This window comes from Chanodichthys erythropterus, chromosome 10 (genome assembly GCF_024489055.1).
Source record: "Chanodichthys erythropterus isolate Z2021 chromosome 10, ASM2448905v1, whole genome shotgun sequence".
Classification (NCBI taxonomy): domain Eukaryota; kingdom Metazoa; phylum Chordata; class Actinopteri; order Cypriniformes; family Xenocyprididae; genus Chanodichthys; species Chanodichthys erythropterus.
In genome coordinates this window covers 4,439,005-4,460,011 of record NC_090230.1, presented here as the reverse complement: position 1 = coordinate 4,460,011, position 21,007 = coordinate 4,439,005, and the positions used below count along the sequence as shown (strand labels likewise).

Below are 21,007 nucleotides of genomic sequence, written 5' to 3'. Positions count from 1 at the left end.
GATGCTATAGAAACAGTCAATGTTTTTAAATGCACGCTTATGAAATAGCTGTCTGAGAGGTAGTGTAAGGGGAAAACAACGTTTTTCAAAACATTGAATCAATTGAACCAATTCCTTCGCAAAAATCGAAGCACTGGAAGTGCCGCATGCTGGTGATGCCTACTGGTCAGAATGGTCAAACATGCATAAAAATGTGTTTTATGTGTTTAAGTGCCTTTATGTGTAATTTTAGTGAAATTGTAGGGCTTGTTTTGTTTATATAGAGCTGAGTTAATCATACCAATAATGGCGCCTTTCCACAGCATGGTACAACTCGGCTCGGCTCACTTCACTTTCGGTTTGCTTTTCCACTGCAGATTAGTACTGCTTCAAAGTGGGTGACTGATCATTATAGTTGCACCACCTCTACTGCTGTGGATCTGCTCCTCGGCTACCAACGAGAGGAACATCTGCACCTTGTCTACTGAACACGATACAGCCATTTCTTTTTTCAAGTTGCGTGCAACAGTCGTTTAAAGCAAGTCATTTAAAAAAGTTGTGTGAACAAATGATACTGCAGTGGCTGTTACTGACTATTTAAATCTAGCGGGTTTGGTGTCTCATGTCGCAAATCCAATGACTCTGATAGTGACGATTCTCTCTGACCAATCAGTGATCTGCAGTGTTTACACGTCACATTTTAGTATCGGTACGGCATGCTTGGAACCTCAGCCGTGGTGGTACTATTTAAGTGAGTCGTACCGTTCCATACCGAGCCGTCCCATGCAGTGGAAAAGCGCCATAAGAGACTTTTAACTACAACTTTTTTTTATACAAATGTGTCATTAAATGTCTACAAATTTATAAAATTGATCTGAGATTAGGTAAAAATCATATAGACACTGGTTCATGGGTTCACAGAGATCAACGCCCCTAGCAGCAAACCATTAAAATGTTGAAACATTTCGAAACCGTAATGACGTAGCGAAGCCTGGTTTTCTGAAACTACATGACTTTGGCAGTGTGATATGCACCCTGAATCACCGCTTGGAAATAAATCATTCGCAAAAGGTTTTGAAGTTTCATGAAGCGTGTTTCGAAAAGGGACCATCACTACCGAGACGCATTTCAAAGATGGCCGCTGAGTGAAATGACTTTACTATGACTCATGGCTCTTACTTTAGTTTGGGTTTGGGAGTGCTGAGAAGACTCTCATTGTCCTCCATCTCTGGGCCGCTGTCGCTCTGGTTATAGACCTCCAGACTGTCATACAGAAGATCCAAATCTTCAACCTCCTGCGTTTGATCAACCGGATCTGAGTCCAATACCTTTTGAAGCCAGCACAAACAAAAGCAAAATGTAGATGTGTATGAAAAGTAAATCTCACACACACACAAAAACATCATTAGTTTTTTTTATATTATAATAAAGTAATAAAACATTACTATAATAGCTAAATGAGATGATTTGTGTGGGAAAATGTGACTTGAGCATTTTGTCGTGTGATTCACCCATTAAAAAAAAAAAACATGTACCGAAGAACGAAGGCATTCAATGCAATCTTTTTAAGCCTGAATTTTCACAGGACAGGACAATCACCAGTAATGGCCCATTCATACTATAAAATAGGCAGCTGAGACTAAAAGACAGAAAGAAGTTCATTGTGCAAATGAAAACAAAAGACACAGAAAGTGGAAGAGAGATGGCCTCAAAGTAAAGGGGGCACATTTAAAAATCTTTTATGAATTTTCATATCCTAATAATGAGAATTTACACTGTTTTGTTTCTTTTCCAAGATGATAAAAGAAACAATTATTAAAGAACAAACTTTCTGTTAGCATTGTTTTGCGCCACCATCCTTGCTGAAAAAATAAATAAATAAAAAATCGGAATAACTTGGTCATGACAGAATACCAGCAAAGCACCACAGAGTGGTTTTACCTAGTTCTGAGTTTGGATTTTAGTCAAATAGAACTAATGAGTTGAGCAATAAATTAAAGCCATTGTATATTTTGCTACAAATGCTGTTAATTCATTTCTCAATAATAATAAAATCAAATAAAAATGTAACTACTTCCCAACAGGAAAGCTGTTATTAACCTGCTTTTGGGAATTCCCCAAAAGCAAGTAATTTTTTTTCCCCAAAGTTTATGTCACAGGTGTTTTGAAATATGCTACACATTTGAACCACACCCAAAATGAGTAATTGCACTGACCATATTGGCAATGCTACTCAAGGGAACAGCCTGCCAATGCAACAAAACTGTGTCATCACCCTGAATCAGGAAGTTGCTGGACTGATTGCCAAATAAATCTGGATCATTTCCTGTAGGGCTTGGATAACGGAATGTGGCAGTCAAGGCAAGAGGATGATGAAGTCAAAGAGTCACCAACTAACAAGCTTAGACTCTAACAATGAGGCTGTAAACCTACTTAAATCTTGCCTGTAGGCTATAGAAGCATGTTTGACCTAAGCCATGGCCACATTTGTCTTCTCAGAGCAAAACAGTAAGTTTAGTTTTAGAAGAGATCTACATCATGTCTCACACTGCAAAAATCAAAGCTCCTCTCACATTTAAGCTACTAGATCAATCATTGCTAAGTCCCAGGGCTCTTTTTATAAAGGTTGAATTTCATGGCTGAAGTGATTTTGTGATTACAAAGCACACAGGACCGCAAAGTAGAGAGTGGAGAGTGCTGAACTTCATGTATTTCTCTTATAGAAGACAAAAAGAAATTTTCACCTCGTCAGATACTTTGAATCTCTTCAGGAGAGCAACAAACTTCTGCTTGAAATTGGGTTGCTATAGAGAAAATATTGAGAGAATATGTCATTAAAAATGCAATCAAGGTCACAGTTACAAAGAAGCATGGTACATTGAACATAGTAAAATGATGGTACTTTTTGTTTGATTGTTTTTTTTTAAGAGAGTAAAATAGGTAAAAGCAAAAAATCTAGATTTACAATTTTTGGTCCGTCCCACTGTATTTTGTGTCTTTAACTACTTTGTACTTACATATATATATATATATATATATATATATATATATATATATATAGATGTCATATATATATGTAATATAAAGTGATTATTTCACTTTAAAATGAAAATTAGCCCGAGCTTTACTCATCCACAAGCCATCATAGGTGTATATGACTTTCTTCTTTCAGATGAACACAATCAGAGAAATATTAATAAATATCCTGACGCATCCCCGATTTATAATGGCAGTGAACGAGACCAACGAGTATGAAGCTCAAGAAAGTGTCTCCATCCACATCCATCCATCATAAACGTACTCCACACGGCTCCAGGTGGTTAATAAAGGCCTTCTGAAGCGAAACAATTAGTTTTATGTAAAAAAAATCAACATTTAACAAGTTATGAATTAAAATATCTAGCTTCCACCAGACCTCCTTCCGTATTCAAGTTACGAAGAAACTGTGGAATATGTTTATGATGAATGGATACACTTTCTTGTGCTTCATACTCATTGGTCTCGTTCACTGCCATTATAAAGCTCAGATGCGTCAGGATATTTATTAATATTTCACTGATTGTGTTCATCTGAATGAAGAAAGTCATATACACCTAGGATGGCTTGAGGGTGAGTAAAGCTTGGGCTAATTTTCATTTGAAAGTGAACTAATCCTTTAAGTACAACAAACTTGGAGTGTGTGTGTGTGGTTGTATCATTGATACACTGTATCAATGATTAATTTAAGTATTAGTAGCAGTTAAAGACACTTAATATAAAATGGGTCTCAATTTTTTATAATGTGCTTCAGAATGGAAGGAGTGGAAGCAAATCTATATTAGTGTCGCTCTAGTTTATGCACTGATCCTGGGTTAACACTTGTATTCCTGATAGTGAGCTTAGTTCAAGAGGATTAGAACATCACCTTCTATGACCTTCTGTGAACTAGATAACACTGAACCAAACACCCCCTTAATGACACAAAGCCAATTTGTCTCTGTTTCTATCAGGTAGCTGCCTGAACTGACTTGTGTCAAGACAATAATTCCATGATAATAGATTGGGTCATCTAACAGTATTGCTGTGACAATAAAGAATTCATCGTGTGTTGATGAATTTACTAGTGCTCGACCAACATGGATTTTGTAATGGCAATACATGCAGATACCAATACAGAACAGGGTGGCCAATATGATATAATACAATACATAATACAATTGAATCATATCAGCAATCCTAATGGTTATCATATCAATTAGCAGAACTGGCATATATATTTTTTACAAATGGCGCTCCTCGCGGCTCAATTCAGGGTCCAATCATTTTCTGCAAGTATTCATTAAGCGCACCAAGGATAAGTGCAGACAGAGTATATCTCTACATACCCGGGTCATAGATGTAGTTCTAATCATCTTCCTCCTAGATTTTTTGGGCTTCCGCTGAACATCATCATCTTCATCATAAAGGTCCTAAAACAGAATTTCAGGAAAATTGGATGGATTTTGTTAGGTAGCAATACAGTACAAGGGCAAATTCCCTAACCATGTTGCATGCAGCATCTCATTCACTGACTATCCAGTAACCAGTCTCTAAAAATGCCATTAGCGGATGACCTCCTTTTGAAAATTCAGCAGGTCTTTTTTAGAACAATGATAAAGAAGAATTCCTGACCTGGCCTTGAACAGCGTCATCACTCGCCTCTTGCTCTGATGAGTAACTATCATCGTCATCTTCAGAATAGTTATCCATATCTGGAGAACGGTCTGAAAGAGGAACAGACATTTAATGACCCCATGGTATTTGACATTTTAATGTAGCAAAGGCCTCTGGCCAGCAGAAAAATCCAAAGCATTACAATGATTCATTCAAAACATGTAGCAATTTTATAGCTCCAATTTGAGAACACTTGAACTGCTAAAGCTACTTTCCCTTTTAATGTACCACAGCATCAGTCACTTTCTCTTCATGTGTGATTTGAAAGGATGGATGGGAAGATGTTTGGTGAGAGTGTTTCCGGGGGACTTTTTATCTTTATTGCAGCTTAATGCACTCAAAATGCCCATTAGCATCTTATGGTCAGTGTAATGACTGTACATAAATAAAGCTGATGGAATATTGTAACTGGGTATACAGGGTGGTTTGGTTTAGTGGTTAAAGATTTAGCCTGTTCCCCTCCTTCCCATTAAGATGCGGTCACGTTTGTGAAATTTTGATGAATTTTGTGGGCAAAAAATATCCATTGTCTATTGTCAATAGTGTAGCGATATATGAAGCACAGCTCACACTGAAGTCAATTTAAAACCAAACAGCCAATTTGAACCTGTTGCGAAATCTCCATGAGAAAACCTTTCACCCTCACTCTAAATTCATGATTGTGTGGATTCCTACCCGATTTTGCCCACAAAAATTCGCCAAACACCACCAATTGTGATGCACCTTTTTCTATTTTAATACATTGATTCATTTGGGTGAGTCACCTGAAGCTTTGGCCTTTGTTTCTGGCTGACCACTGCCGTCCTCTGGGTCAATAGGTTGACTGGAAAGTGAATAAACACTTAGTTCCGCTGCACGCACCGGTGCTTCCTTCACGTTACTATGGAGTCCTAAAATCTGGCCTCCATCTGTCGGGTGCTGCATCACCTTTAAACATAAACACTCCAAATTAAGTAACACACAAACAGAAGTTTCAGATTCTTATGTGGCCTTCTTGTCCTTGTTTTTCAGCTCCAACCTCCTCTCCAACTGAAAGCCTCAGTTTTGTCTTTTCAAGGTTGCATTCCTCATCGAACTCTTGGACTGATGAATTGTCCCCTAGGTTTTCTATGTTGAGTCTCTTTTGAATATGATTATGCTTGAATCTCAGCAGACAGGAATTTGGAATTTGTGGGGGTGAAACTGCAGAGAATAATTGCAGGCACTTTCAGAGAGCTTCATAGCTGAATAAAATGTGCCAATAGGTCCACACTCACATAAAGGCCCCCCAACACTCCTAAATAATAGATCTTTTTAAGAATATTAGTCATGAAACAAAAGAACAAGAAAAAATTGTTGTTCTAATGATTATGAACTTGAGTTGAGAGAATCTTACAAATATGAAAGAGGAAGGTAACACTTTATTTTACAGTGCTTTTTTATTTATGAACTTAATATAACAAAAGATTCGTAAAGCTTTGAAGCTTCATGAAGCAGTGTTTTGAAATCACCCATCACTAGATACTGTTGAATAAAGTCATTATTTTGCTATTTGGGGCACATAAGTGTTCTCATCACTTTATAATATTAAATTTGAACCACTTTAATCACATGGACTGTTTTAAATATATCTTTAGTACCTTTCTGGGCATTGAAAAAGGGAGTGTTATTGATTCCGATGCAGGCCTCACTGAGCCATCGGATTTTATCAAAAATATCTTAATTTTTTGTTCCGAAGATAAACAAAGGTCTAACGGGTGTGGAACGACATGAGTAATAAATTACACGTAATTTTCATTTTTGGGTGAACTAACCCTTTAAATGTAAAAAGCTGAGTACTTTTTTGATCCACTTAAGTAGGACTTAAGGACAAGTACTTTACTACAAGTGCACATTATATTCAATTCACGATTAAGTGCACTTCTTTTTCACAAGGGGTGGCAAATATAAATATCTGCCACTACTGCCAAACAGCACTTTGGTGAATCTATGCAGAATATAAATATTAGCCATTACTGTCAAAGAGCTGGCAAACCTATGGCAGCAATGGCCAATCCATCTAAGCTATCAATGCATGAAAGCTGTGTGTATGCGCCAATTTTACTACTGGAGAAGGGTCAAATTATAAAGGTCACAATCTGTCTGACAGAAGTTTCAATGAACTGGACACCGGGTTTGTGTATTTAATTTGTCCGTACCTCAGCCATATTAATAACACCAACAGCCAGAGTCTTGTAGCCCAGAATAGTTCTGTTTTTATAGCGTTTCCTCCTTTGAAGCATGATCTGCAGCCGGTTGGCATCTCTCTTCAGGAAATGTGGGTACTAAAGAAAGGAAGTACGAAAGTACAGCGATTTTGTTGCTTCGGATTACATCATTTTCATCAGCAACATTGTGACAATGCTAGCACACACACTTTATTTGATGAAATCTCATATTGTACTTCCTGTCAAAGCAACCCAAACCGAGAAAGGGTTCTTGGAAGAAACAAAGGGAAAGTGGTAATGAAGTAAAAACACTTCATGCAAAGACCACTGAGTACTAAGTACTTAAAAGCTTTCAGAGTAAATTAAATTTATCTGCATAAATGGAATAGGCCGTTTTAAGTCATTAATACATTGTAAAACATTTTCTCTGTTAAAACTGCAACTAGACAGATAGTGATGCACAATAAAAACACACAACAGAAATTTTGGTCAAAATGGTTTATGAAAATATGCACATTTTTGTGGAGAAATTATATATACATACATAAAAAAAAAAAAAAAAAAACAGTTTAAAACAATTTCCAAAGTAAATGTAGTCCGACAATGCATCAGATTCATTTTGATTTCTTTTTCATTTACAGTTATGTACACTGCAATGACAAAATATTTTTTTCTACTTTTAATTTTTTTCTGTTTTTTTTTTTCTACATGTAATACCTTTTTTACTCTTATATTAATATTGATAGGACAGTTGAAGCAATGGCAGGAAGTGACAGAAGAGGAGAAAAGGAGAAAAGAATCCAGAAAGAAGGGACTCAAGGGTAAATGATGACAGATTTTACTATCCCTTTAAAGCTGTATTTGGATGGGACTACTTTTCCCTGAGCAGGTTAGAGAAAACCTTAGAGAAGAATTTAATCGTAATTAATTGTATACATAATAATTGATCACATATACAAGTCTTATTTCAATTAATTTATTATCCATAACAAGTTCATTGACTGAGTTCTGTTTTATTACCCATAAATTGATTACGTGATGCACATTTTCAGATCACATGACCTTCCATAATGGCCACATTCAGACAATAGACACTCACACCTAACTAATACCTAGTCCCGTCCAAAATGTCACATGAAATCACAGATGTACTTTATTAATAAATGAAACTCAAGGAAAACAAAAAGGGTTAGTTTACCCAAAAATGAACATTCTGTCATCGTTAATCATATAATTAGAATCTCACCAAAAAGTTGATTTATTTCACTAATTCCATTCAAAAAGTGAAACTTGTATATTATATTAATTCATTACACGCAGACTGATATATTCAAATGTTTATTTCTTTTAATTTTGATGATTATAACTGACAACTAAGGAAAATCCCAAATTAAGCATCTCAGAAAATTAGAATATTACTTAAGACCAATACAAAGAAAGGATTTTTAGGAATCTTGGCCAACTGAAAAGTTTGAACATGAAAAGTATGAGCATGTACAGCACTCAATACTTAGTTGGGGCTCCTTTTGCCTGAATTACTGCAGCAATGCGGCGTGGCATGGAGTCGATCAGTCTGTGGCACTGCTCAGGTGTTATGAGAGCCCAGGTTGCTCTGATAGTGGCCTTCAGCTCTTTTGCATTGTTGGGTCTGGCATATCACATCTTCCTCTTCACAATACCCCATAGATTTTCTATGGGATTAAGGTCAGGCGAGTTTGCTGGCCAATTAAGAACAGGGATACCATGGTCCTTAAACCAGGTACTGGTAGCTTTGGCACTGTGTGCAGGTGCCAAGTCCTGTTGGAAAATGAAATCTGCATCTCCATAAAGTTGGTCAGCAGCAGGAAGCATGACGTGCTCTAAAACTTCCTGGTATACGGCTGAGTTGACCTTGGACCTAAGAAAACACAATGGACCAACACCAGCAGATGACATGGCACCCCAAACCATCACTGACTGTGGAAACTTTACACTGGACCTCAAGCAACGTGGATTGTGTGCCTCTCCTCTCTTCCTCCAGACTCTGGGACCCTGATTTCCAAAGGAAATGCAAAATTTACTTTCATCAGAGAACATAACTTTGGACCACTCAGCAGCAGTCCAGTCCTTTTTGTCTTTAGCCCAGGCGAGACGCTTCTGATGCTGTCTGTTGTTCATGTCTTGCATACGTCTGTGCGTAGTGGTTCTTGAAGCACTGACTCCAGCTGCAGTCCACTCTTTGTGAATCTCCCCCACATTTTTGAATGGGTTTTGTTTCACAATCCTCTCCAGGGTGTGGTTATCCCTATTGCTTGTACACTTTTTTCTACCACATCTTTTCCTTCTCTTCGCCTCTCTATTAATGTGCTTGGACACAGAGCTCTGTGAACAGCCAGCCTCTTTTGCAATGACCTTTTGTGTCTTGCCCTCCTTGTGCAAGGTGTCAATGGTCGTCTTTTTGACAACTGTCAAGTCAGCAGTCTTCCCCATGATTGTGTAGCCTACAGAACTAGACTGAGAGACCATTTAAATGCCTTTGCAGGTGTTTTGAGTTAATTAGCTGATTAGAGTGTGGCACCAGGTGTCTTCAATATTGAAACTTTTCACAATATTCTAATTTTCTGAGATACTGAATTTGGTATTTTCCTTAGTTGTCAGTTATAATCATCAAAATTAAAAGAAATAAACATTTGAAATATATCAGTCTGTGTGTAATGAATGAATATAATATACAAGTTTCACTTTTTGAATGGAATTAGTGAAATAAATCAACTTTTTGATGATATTCTAATTATATGACCAGCACCTGTATATTGAGTTAGACATAGACACATCACATTTAACAAGTCAAAGGCTCAGACAAATGTACCTGCAGGGAAAAGGTGAGCTCCAGGTCTGTTTCCATCAGGCCGCTGGGTGGGAGCATGTACTCATTCGACCTCAGGATGCGCTTTGACCCCTGAGAACATGGAATGACATGTATCTGCTTGCACTCATTAAACATAACCAAAGAAACTTCTGCAAATCAAAGCCAAAGTTGAAGCAAAGTTTGGAAATAAACCCATGCAGTGAATGTGATGTCACTGAATACTGTCTAATGCTTGCAAATTGAAATGTTGTCCGTAAGGTTTGACAGCGAAAGCATAAAACAAGACAGAAAATGACTCAGTCACACTTAATGTGTTGAATCATTTCTGTTACTGTGCATTTTGCTTTGCTGCAAACCACTTGCAGGCACATCTGAGATGTAAGTCACGGATATGGGCTGTCATACTAACAAGACAACAGGGACTCCTGCATTAACACTCATCTGCCTGCTAATGTGGCCATCCGTCACAGCTCAGCTCACATGAAATGCACACACACAAACACATAATCACTACTGGTTGAACAAAATGGGGTTTTTAATGGCAAATGCAAATATCTAAACTCATAGGATAGGTATATTTATATATACACTAGCAGTCAAAAGTTTATGGTTGATAGGATTTTAAAAAAAATGTTTTCGTTTTTTATGCTCACCATTTATTAAAAAATACAGTAAAACAGAAACATTATTACAATTCAAAATAGCCATTTTCTATGTGAATTTATTATAAACTGTAATTTATTCCTATGATCAAAGCTGAATTTTCAGCATCATTACTCTTTAAGTCTTCAGTGTCACATGATCCTTCAGAAATCATTCTAATATGATGATTTGAAGCTCAAGAAACATTTCTGTTTATTATCAATAATATGAAGCAGCACAATGTTTTTAACATTGTGCTGCTTCATATTTTTGTGGAAACTGTGATACATTTTCTTTGATGAATAGAAAGTTCAAAAGAAAAGCATTTATTTGGTATAGATTTTTATTTGTAACATTAAAAATGTCTTTACTGTCACTTTTGATCCATTTAATGCATCCTTGCTGAATAAAAGTATTATTATTTTTGTTTGGGGGGGGGGACCTTACAATATTAGATCATTTTAATGGTAGCAAATAGAATGTACAAAAATCAGCATCATTTAAATTAACATTTTAAAAAGACCTTTTACTCAAAATTCAATATTTGAAAACTATCCATTGAGAAATTGATTCTGAAACGGACTCCTGTCGGCTAAATAATCTAAATGTAAAAATCTTGGGGCTCTATTTCTTTTTTCCATCTTTTCTTTCTCGCATTGTACGCTTGAGGCTGTATTTGTATGTTTCTGGACACTGGAGTAACCAATGAATAAAAAAAAATCTAAAAAATCTTGTGGCTCTAAAGGCTCTAAAAAGAAAAGAGAGACGGTCAGTCTAAATACAGTTTAGTCTTTTTGTTTGTTGTTGTTGTCAACTTTCTGTGTATGACCAACTTCCAGCAAACTTTAATAAAGTTTAATAACTTTAATAATTAATAATTTTCCATGGTAGGTAAATGTAAAGTTCTCGCAGTTGTATCTTGCTGGTTGAGATGCATTTTGTAAAATAGTACATGCTGATTAAACCTAAAATAAATACAAACAGATGGGCAATTTGAAGTGAATTTTTTAGTAGTCTCCTATTTTTGGTAGGCACAAAATTTGGTAGGCTACTGACCATTCCCAAATCTATGCCCATGCACAGAAACAAATGCCCCAATAAACTCATGGTAAGGTTATATCATCGTCACAGACCAATGGCAGTTCAGAGGTGTTTACCAGCCAGAGAACTTTTCTGGAAAGTCAAGCTGTTTTGAACTCCAAAACAGAACTTCATTTTGGCCTGATTTTGTTCGAAATTACGTCACATCAATTCGTTGTTCAATTTTGCATGAAGTGTACCGGACCCTTAATATGACGTGAAGAAGCTCTTTGAAAACCACAGAATACATCCATCAAGGTTTCTCTGTAAAAGCACATTCAACCCTTCTGTTTCTTGAGTTCAAAACAAAGAGAAAGAGACAGCGAACATGTCTCACTGCCCTAACAAGCTCTGAATGAAAAGTAAATGCATGCTTAGTCTGCTTGTGTCCGGATTGCGGAAGCGTTGTGAATAGTGTGGCCTTCAAAGTGTTGATTCAAGCGGACACTTTAGAAGAGGAGAAATAATGAGATATCTGTCAGAAACCTATCTTCCATCCTTTTGAAGAACTGCCACTATTTTAATCACTGAGGCACCACTTAGAGAGTATAACAGAACCTTTATTTTCAGTGTCTGATGAGCACACAGTAAACCAGTTTAAAACCTTCAATGATCCATCTGGCAAACTACAGCTACATGTTTTATTTTACTATGGAAAAAAATGCATATAGAACAGCAAAAAGCTCACATGAAAATGCATACATTGACTTCAACATACTCAGTTATTAATATTTTGTTGGTCCTCTCTTGTTTTTGCATGTATTCATAAATTATTTGTATGACAGCCTTTCATTGATTTATCACAAATAAAACAATTTACTCCAAACACAACTACACAATATGTTTACAATATCTTTAATTAATATTTGATTAAAAGAATGAAACTGTCAATTTTCCTAAGAGACTACTGTATATTTCTCTTTTGAAACTGATAAAGCCTTACATAAATACCAAACACAAGCAGTGTGACCAAAGCGACCTATGTGGAATGCCGAGGGCCTCCAAGTGCTCTGAAATTACCCTCTCAATATATCCCACAATGCACTTCTCCACCCCCCCCCCCCAACTGCCATCTTATTGCGTTCAATCCTATCTTCCCACTGAGCAAGCTGTCGCCTTGGCAACAGCTCACAGTTACCACAGTGTCTTGTGTACAGCTCAGAGCCCATGTGATACCAAACGCCGAGCGACATGGCAACACTTCACCACACCTTCATCAGAGCACAACACACACAGAAATGACATGGCAATGCTGTCAGTTTACCTGTATCTTGACAGCGATGACAACAGAACTGAGCTCGCGGTCCAACTCTTTCAGAACAATCAACTTCTTCAGTGTCAGACTGCATAACCTGAGAGACAGACAGATAGAGAGAGAGAGTTATTCACAAGTCTTCATAGGTAAATCACTAGTGTTGGAAACCAGTCCACAGTTCCAATTTATTCATGAGGTTGCTTTAAATGTTGATGCTCCTAAACTGACAAGTGCCTCTTAAGAAACAAACAGAGGGAATGTTATCAAAGGTCATGTGCAGAGCTCGGCATCAGACTGCATTTTGATCGATTATGAGGTAAAAACAGGGCAAAATCAGAATCGTTTAATAATACAAACATAATAAATAAATAATTTATGGGATCTAATAGGGTTGTGAAACATACCGTTACCAATCGGTACTAAAAGAAATTGACGGTACCAGCATTTCTGCAGTACCGGTAGTACCGAGTACCAGATATATTCAGAACCCGTTGATAGACGCTGATTTCAAATGGCGTCGTTCGTGTTTGTTTGAGCACTCTCTGAGCATCAAAGTTTTCTATTTAAAGCATGTTTTTTTCCAGCGTTGAGCATTGTAGCCAATCACAATCATATCTGTTGAGAGTGTGAAGACATTGGCCAGTCAGAGGTGCTAGTCAGAATCTTTTCATCATAACCAACAAAGTGAAAACATGATGTAAATAAGAGACTCATTGAACAATTAATCTTTTTTATTCAGTGAGCTAAAGTTTTACAGATTGACAGCCTTAGTGCTTATAAGGTGAAGCTCTTCTCTTGCTTTCTGTTTATTCCCCATTCATGATGTGAATACAAGTTTACAGTTTTTCATGCTGCAAAGTACACTGCAAAGTTTCTCAATTGCCAACCATATTTAAATGAATGTTGAGTAGCATAAACAAAAAGTTTCAAGTTGATTACTTAAAAAAAAGTTGTCCCAACTAATTTCAACATAATTAAGCGGTGACCCTGGAACCAATTAATCTCATCGGTTTCAGTTGAAATTAGCAGCTAGCATAGCACATGCGAAATGTAAGATATTTGTCATGTAAATATAATGAACAGATAAGATATTACTTGACATTGGCATTAGCAAAATCATTGTGCACATCATATTGCCACCAACTATGACTTCAGCACAAAGGTAACCACAAAACTGAAACATAACAGAAACTCCTTTAAATGTCAAGGTTAAGGTTTTTCCCTTTACTAAGAAAAAAAAAAAAAAAAAAAACCCACAGACACAGACACAAACACACTTAAAATAACACTTAATTTAAACATTTATTCCCCTTGTCAAGTACTATGCAAAGCTTTCCAGGAACTAGAAATCCACTGGCTGATTTTAAAGTTGTCAAGACAATTTTATTAATTTATTACAACTTCAAAAAAATTAAATTACACAATATTAAGTTGCTGTAATAGTCAACCTTACATTATTATGTCAACAGAACTAATGTTTGCAACTTAAAAGGTTTAATTAAAACAGTTAATTTGAATTTTTAAATTGTTTTTATCTGTGAAACACTAGTTAGTCTGTCTGTCTGGAGGATTCAGGAGTTAAACAGATATGAACTCATTCTATGGTCTTCTGGGAGCTAATTACTCTGCCATACCGAGCAATTAACTGGATCAATAATGCCTCTGGCCAGACAGGAAGCTGTGCCCTCCACATCCTGTGACATCATCATGTCCTCAGGTAGCACAAAAACACAGGAGGCTACACTGAAATCCATATTATTGTCCAAATCATTTGATTTATTCCTCATATTTGTTGAAATTTCAAAATGTGTTCGCATGTTGAACTTCAATTTTCTGTGAAATCTGAAGATAACATTTTCGGAAATGAAAATGTAAGAAAAAGTCAAATTGAAAGGAGCCTTTGAACTTCGAATATGACTTTCATCCTTGATAATTCTTGAACTTCATTTTCCAGTAATTGAGAATGAGTCTGTCTGGAACTTATCCTGAGATTCACACACACACACACACACACACACACACACACACACACACACACACACACACACACACACACACACACACACACACACACACACACACACACACGTCTATTTCTCTGTCCTGTATGACTCACCCTCTCTGAGGACTTAAATATCTCACTCTTGGTTTTTTTTTTTCTTTTTTCTCTCAGTATTTTCACTCCTTCCCTCTCTGTAAACCCAGCTCTGGTCTCTAACTATACAACAAAAACACACAAGCACACACAAATCACACTTGCCCAGTCCTAGATTACACACAATGACACAAGTCACATTTTACATATTATAGTGTGTGGTGATATCATTAAAAATGTCATTCTCTCTATCATTTCATTTTTCTTGCCCATTGTCCACTTATATCTTACGACAAACAGTCATAATTGTATTTTTTCATTAGCATTTCTAACCTATCTATGACCTTCAGAAAGAAAACTGTGCATTTAAGACGTTTATATGTAAATTAGCTCTGTTATGATTGGCTAACTTCTACACATGTGAAATAAGTAGTAGCTCAAGCTATATTTAAGTTTTAATGTTTTAACCATAAAGTTTTAGGGGTTTTTTTAGTCAAATAATAGTTTAATTAATTTTTTTCCCCATCTTCTCTATGACCTTTAGAATGAAACGGACTGTTTTTGTCTCTGAACCTTTAAGATTTTACATGTAAATGAGCTCTGTTATGATTGGCTAACATCTTCAGAAGTGAAATGAGCCATAGTTTTTGTGTTTTTTAGTTTCAACTAGATTTGAAAATTTTATTCATGTCTATAACAAACAGTGCGAAATGAATCACGCGTTGAAGTTTAAAACTTAACGTTAGAGGTTTGTTCAAATTATTATCGCTAAGTATAAGCACTACATTAAGCACTTTTATGCCCTCTTTTCCATAATGTGACCCCTTTAACTGGATGTGCAACTCTATTTGTAGTCACGTCAACCTCTCCTGCTCTTCATTCATGGCTCTGATGGAGAACAGGCAGAGAAACGTTTCTGCTGGGTCAGCTCAAAACACAACCACCCAACTGAAGCTATTCAGCGCTGGCCATTGAAAGGCCCTGTGGCACGAAAAGCCCCTGGAACAGCCCGAACATTCCATGCCAGAGATCATGAGAAAAAAACACAAACAGAGGCGCATTCACTGTTCTGGCTCCGTCTCTCAGGATCCAGTATCAGTCTTACATAAGATCCTGACCGCTGCTGATCCAGCATCTCCTCAGGACAACATCCCAGTCACAACTCTGCCCAGGATTCCATATTCTCACAAAAACAATGTGATTAATCACCTGTGACCTCAAACAAGACCATAAATTACCACTGCGCAATGTGTCAGAGCATGTGAACATCTGCCAAGCCACGTCTCCAACCTCCCTCTACTTAAAGGCCCTTAAAGAGATAAAAAGAAGTACCTTTTCAGCGGTATACTGTCAGCAAACATGCCATCCATGCTGCTGAGAGTGGGTTTTAGATGAATATGTAAATATGTGCTGTGCACTTTCCTCTCAATAACAAAATATTCACACAACAAAAATGACAGAGGTGAGAAAACAGCAGTTAGGAAAGCATCTGCTCATAGCGATGTGGATGTTTGCACCAGCTCTGCAGTTCGGCACTCCAGTAAAGTCACGTCACGTTTATTTATAAAGCACTTTATACAACAGATTGCTTTTAAAGCAGCAGCATTAGTAGTAAACATGTAAAACAGTGTCAATGTCTCTTTAAATAAGATGTACAACTTCAGCTTCTAAAAAATGACCGTGATTTTAACAGTAAAAGACTGTAAAAATGCTGCGGTGAAAAACTGTCCATTGGTTTACAGAAAGTTTCCGTACTATATACGCTGAATAACTGTAATAGATTTAACGGTACATTTAATGTAATTTTACAGTAAAATACCATTCAATTCACAGTTTTTGGAAGTGAAAAATAACAATTCATTGTAAAATTTACAGTGAAAAACCGTAAATTGACATTCCCACAATTCCCTGCGTGACACTTCACATTTGATATATTTTCGTTGAAATAACTCTGTTTCTTCTTAGTTTTTCTCATTTTTTTCTAATCAGTTATGTACATTAGGGTTTTATGTTACATCTAATGTTGTTAAATTAATGTTTATTGCATTTTTAAAATTTCATGCATGTTACCATGATGGTGTTTGGTGTGTGTGTGTGTGTGTGTGTGTGTGTGTGTGTGTGTGTGTGTGTGAATGACACTGTGTGCACCTTCTATATGTTAATGTTGTCCTTCTCAGCTTGTGGAAAAGCTGCTTGTGATGAACTTTGATTCATCATGTGACTCTTATCACCACTGTGTTTGGTGACTGTCAGTGTATTATAAAGGTACAAAACAGATATTAGTACTTCATTAGGTTGGTAAATTAACATTATATCAGTTAATGAAATACGTTATTTTACCGTAAGTTTAACAGATTTTTTTTTACGTTGCTACTGTATTTTTTACGGTAAAGTTCTGTCAACCACAGCTGCTGTTTTTTTACCGTAAATTTTACTGGGATTTTTTTAAGTAAGCAGAACTATTAAGTTTTGAGTTTGTAGAACTGATGTATGTTAATTACTTTTAACTTTAAGTACTGAGTTAACTAACTCATACATTTTGATAGCAATTAACATAAAATATTTTGTTAATTTAATTTTGAGTTCTACCAAATCAAACGAGTTATTTACTTCACTGTAAACCCTAATAAGAAAATGTAAAAAAAAAAAAAAAAATGCTAGCTTGCTAATTTGTTAAAATGTTAACAATAGCACTTAAAACATGTAACTTACCTGCTCTCAAACCAAGCACCATGCACCACTTGTCACCATGACGGTAACTCTCCAAAAACCCACATTAACAGAAACTCTTTTAAATTAGCATAACAAAACATCAATCACTACTAAATCTCCCTTACCATTAATCTTGCACAAAAAAAAAAAAAAAAAAACATTATATAATACTTAATTTTAGCATTTACTCTCCCTTTAGAGTGCCATGGGCAAAGCATGCTTGGAAATAGAAATCCCAGCCCGGTTTCAGTTAAACTTAAGTTAGTCTAAATTAAAAGAAATAAGTTCATATAACTCAAAATTATGAAATAGTTCAGTTTACTCGAAATATGTCAGTGCTGTGAACTAAAAAGAAAAAGAAAGTTGCAAATACTCATAACAGTTAATTTAACTGAACAAATTTGTTCAAATTAAGTTTGTCCTACTCAAACCAATTAAGTATTTTAAGAGTTAGGGTTTACAGTGTAAAGCAGCTATCCAGTGTGTTCATATTTTTATCCATGGATGTTTGTTCATGAGGCACGCAAAGATCGGTTGCCACCTGACAAAAGCATTCTGGTTAGAAAATTTGTCTGACTAGATCAGCCGACCTAGGTCAGGCGCTGCAGTTGCTTAAATTCGGCTGAGAAAGCCTTGATGACAACACAATGTATTCTCACTGGTCAGATTCTGTTATGACAAGGACGACACATGTTGCTTGTTTTGTCTTAGACAAGTTCCCGTACTTAACCAATCTTGATATTGAATTTCTGATATTCAAACAAAACACACAAAACATTAACAGAAATTAAGATTACGCTATCTATTAAATATATATTCTTATTTCAATCGCATCCACTTCTTCGGCTACAATCAACACAAAAATCACATAGTCTGCCATGAATGACGTTGATTCAGCACACTATGGAAAGCGTCTCACGATTGCATTCCCAAACACCAGCATTCGAATGCAAGATAACCTGACAGTTTTTTGAATAAAATAGACAATTAAAATGTTAATCACAATGAAATCGTTATTTTGATGACAATCGTCTGCCAAAATTTCATTACCATGACAGCCTTACATTAGGTCTAATTTGAAGAAAAATGTGTGTTTTATGTAAGTATTGAACAGAAATCACCAGTCTATTAGAAACTGGCACTTTGTCTATTAAGTCTTGTACCGGTTGAACAGCAGGACTGGTGAAAAGTAAATGGTCACACATACAAGAGAGCCGAAACCCTCTTCATGTTACTCACATCATGATTCTCGATGAACTGATTTTGAACTAAATATGAAATGGTGAAATGTGAAAACAGAATATTATATCTAGTTTTCTGAATATCTTAAAAATGAGAAATTATGCTAATGGACATACTACTAATCATATAATGATTTACCAGTGACTCTAAGGTCAGAATGAACTTTTGAAAGCATGAACTGTGACCTTTCAGATTGTAGCTAAACATGTCCACTGCAGCTATTTGAAATGTGAGTTTTAATGTTAAATGTGATCTCTGACCTTAAAGGCTTCTCATTATTTGCATCTCATTTACATACACATTTGTTGTAAAGGATATGCTGACACATAAACAACAAGGATATGTACAGCACCTTGCAACCTCACACACTCTCTCTCATTTACTGTTATACACATGCACCAAAAAATCTGGTGCATGTGTACGCGCTGAAAGACAGACGCCTGACTGGTCGAGGAGCAGGTGTTCCTAAAAATCACACACTGAAGAATCCTTTCTGGGAATAAACACACACACACAGTCCTAACTTTGATGTTTGCTATCAAAGTGAGGACATTCAATAGGCACAATGGTTTTTATACTGTACAAACTGTATATTCTATCCCCCTACACTACCCCTACTCATAAACCTACCCATCACAGAAAACAAAAACAGACTCTAGACTCCATAATGTGTCAAACATTTGTAATTCACTTACATAACATAACAATATAATGAAATTCACACTTTAAGGTGTGAATCTGTTTAGCAGAACCATCAAACAGATGCATGAAGATGCAAAAATGAAGATGCATTAAAAACAAGAAAATTATGCTGATTTAAGGACCATTGAGATTTACTGCATTGTGACATTATTTTCATAAAAATAAGCAGATTTCCCACCCGTTTTCTTTACCAAAACGAAAAAAAAAGAAAAAAAAGATGTGTAACATGATTTTTGAAAGAAGTCTCTTCTCACCAAGGCTGCATTTATTCGATCAAACATAAAAGAGTAATACTCTGAAATATTATTAAAATGTAAAATAGCTGTTTTCTATGTGAATATATGTTACTGTAAACTGCAATTTATTCCTATGATCAAAGCTGAATTTTCAGCATCATTACTCCAGTCTTCAGTGTCACATGATTCTTCAGAAATCAAATATGCTGATTTGCTGCTCAAGAAAAATTTCTGATTATTATCAATGTTGAAAACAGTTGTGCTGCTTCATATTTTTGTGGAAACCGTGATACATTTTTTAGGATTCTCTGATGAATAGAAAATTCATTTTTTTTTTTTTTGAATAGAAATTCGCTTTTGGTTAATTAAATGTGCCCTTATTGAATAAATGTATTTCTTTCTTTCTTTCTTTTTTTAAATCTTACTGACCTCAAACTTTTGAACACCAGTATATATCATGAAGGAAGTTGTTGTAGTGCCTCTAATTTATTATTTTACTGAAAATGCTTTTATTGTGGCATTTTTACTAATATGCAGTAAAAAAAGAACCCAATGAAAAAATAATATTAAATAAAAATAAATCTTAATAGACCTAAAAACAAATTTTCTTTATGCAAATATATATTTTTTCAATTCAATTAATATTGAATTAATTTATTCATATACTCTTTATTTATTAAAACAAGTAATCTACTTCACAGTAATGATGTACACCAAGTGTACAATATATATACTTTATGTGACATAGTAAAAGGTCATATACTCTGGGTCATGCAAAGCAACTGAATTAAGAGGTGCGGAGCCACATTATCCAGCATAAAGATGCCTTTAGCCTACGATCCGGGTTTCATTTTCTGTGTTCGGGGAGGATGTGCTAATCTTGAATCAGACTCTTGGCATGAACGGAAACAGGTTGCTCCCTGATGATTCCCTGACTGTAAGAAGCTTAACGGAGATGGTATTGCCCGCAGCACATGGGGCCAGACACCACAAACTGCCTTCGAAGACCGTCAGGATAATATTACGAAACACGTTCCCACAGTGAACAGAGGATTGTGGATGTCAGACGTGGAGGTTGTTGTGGTTGTTAATCCATCATGATAAATAGCCCGCTAAGTCTTAAAACACAGTCCGCCAACACAGACGACTGAGTATTATTCTGTACCTGCCCAACAATCTGTTCAGCAAACAACAAAGCCTGTTTTCCAGAGGGAGGAGTGAATGTGTTTTGATCTGTTCTGTTTAAGACCCTGATTATGTGCGTAATCTCGGCACACCTTAAGGTCACGCATGTGAAAATACAGATCGACGTGCATTCACGACTACAAATATAACTAT

General features: G+C 36.0%; 1 protein-coding gene across 2 annotated transcripts in view; it reads right to left on the bottom strand.

The window, feature by feature from the left end:
* Nucleotides 1–21,007, bottom strand: part of si:ch211-126j24.1 (phosphofurin acidic cluster sorting protein 2) — an 86,910-nt gene that overhangs the window by 36,266 nt on the left and 29,637 nt on the right. For both annotated transcript variants that reach the window (XM_067398513.1, XM_067398515.1), the window contains exons 2-9: nucleotides 12,692–12,779; nucleotides 9,706–9,795; nucleotides 6,849–6,974; nucleotides 5,436–5,598; nucleotides 4,630–4,721; nucleotides 4,344–4,427; nucleotides 2,724–2,783; nucleotides 1,159–1,307 (exon numbers count right to left, since the gene is read on the bottom strand). In XM_067398513.1, the coding sequence (XP_067254614.1) occupies nucleotides 1,159–1,307; nucleotides 2,724–2,783; nucleotides 4,344–4,427; nucleotides 4,630–4,721; nucleotides 5,436–5,598; nucleotides 6,849–6,974; nucleotides 9,706–9,795; nucleotides 12,692–12,779 (852 nt within the window). The remainder of the gene's footprint in view (nucleotides 1–1,158; nucleotides 1,308–2,723; nucleotides 2,784–4,343; nucleotides 4,428–4,629; nucleotides 4,722–5,435; nucleotides 5,599–6,848; nucleotides 6,975–9,705; nucleotides 9,796–12,691; nucleotides 12,780–21,007) is intronic.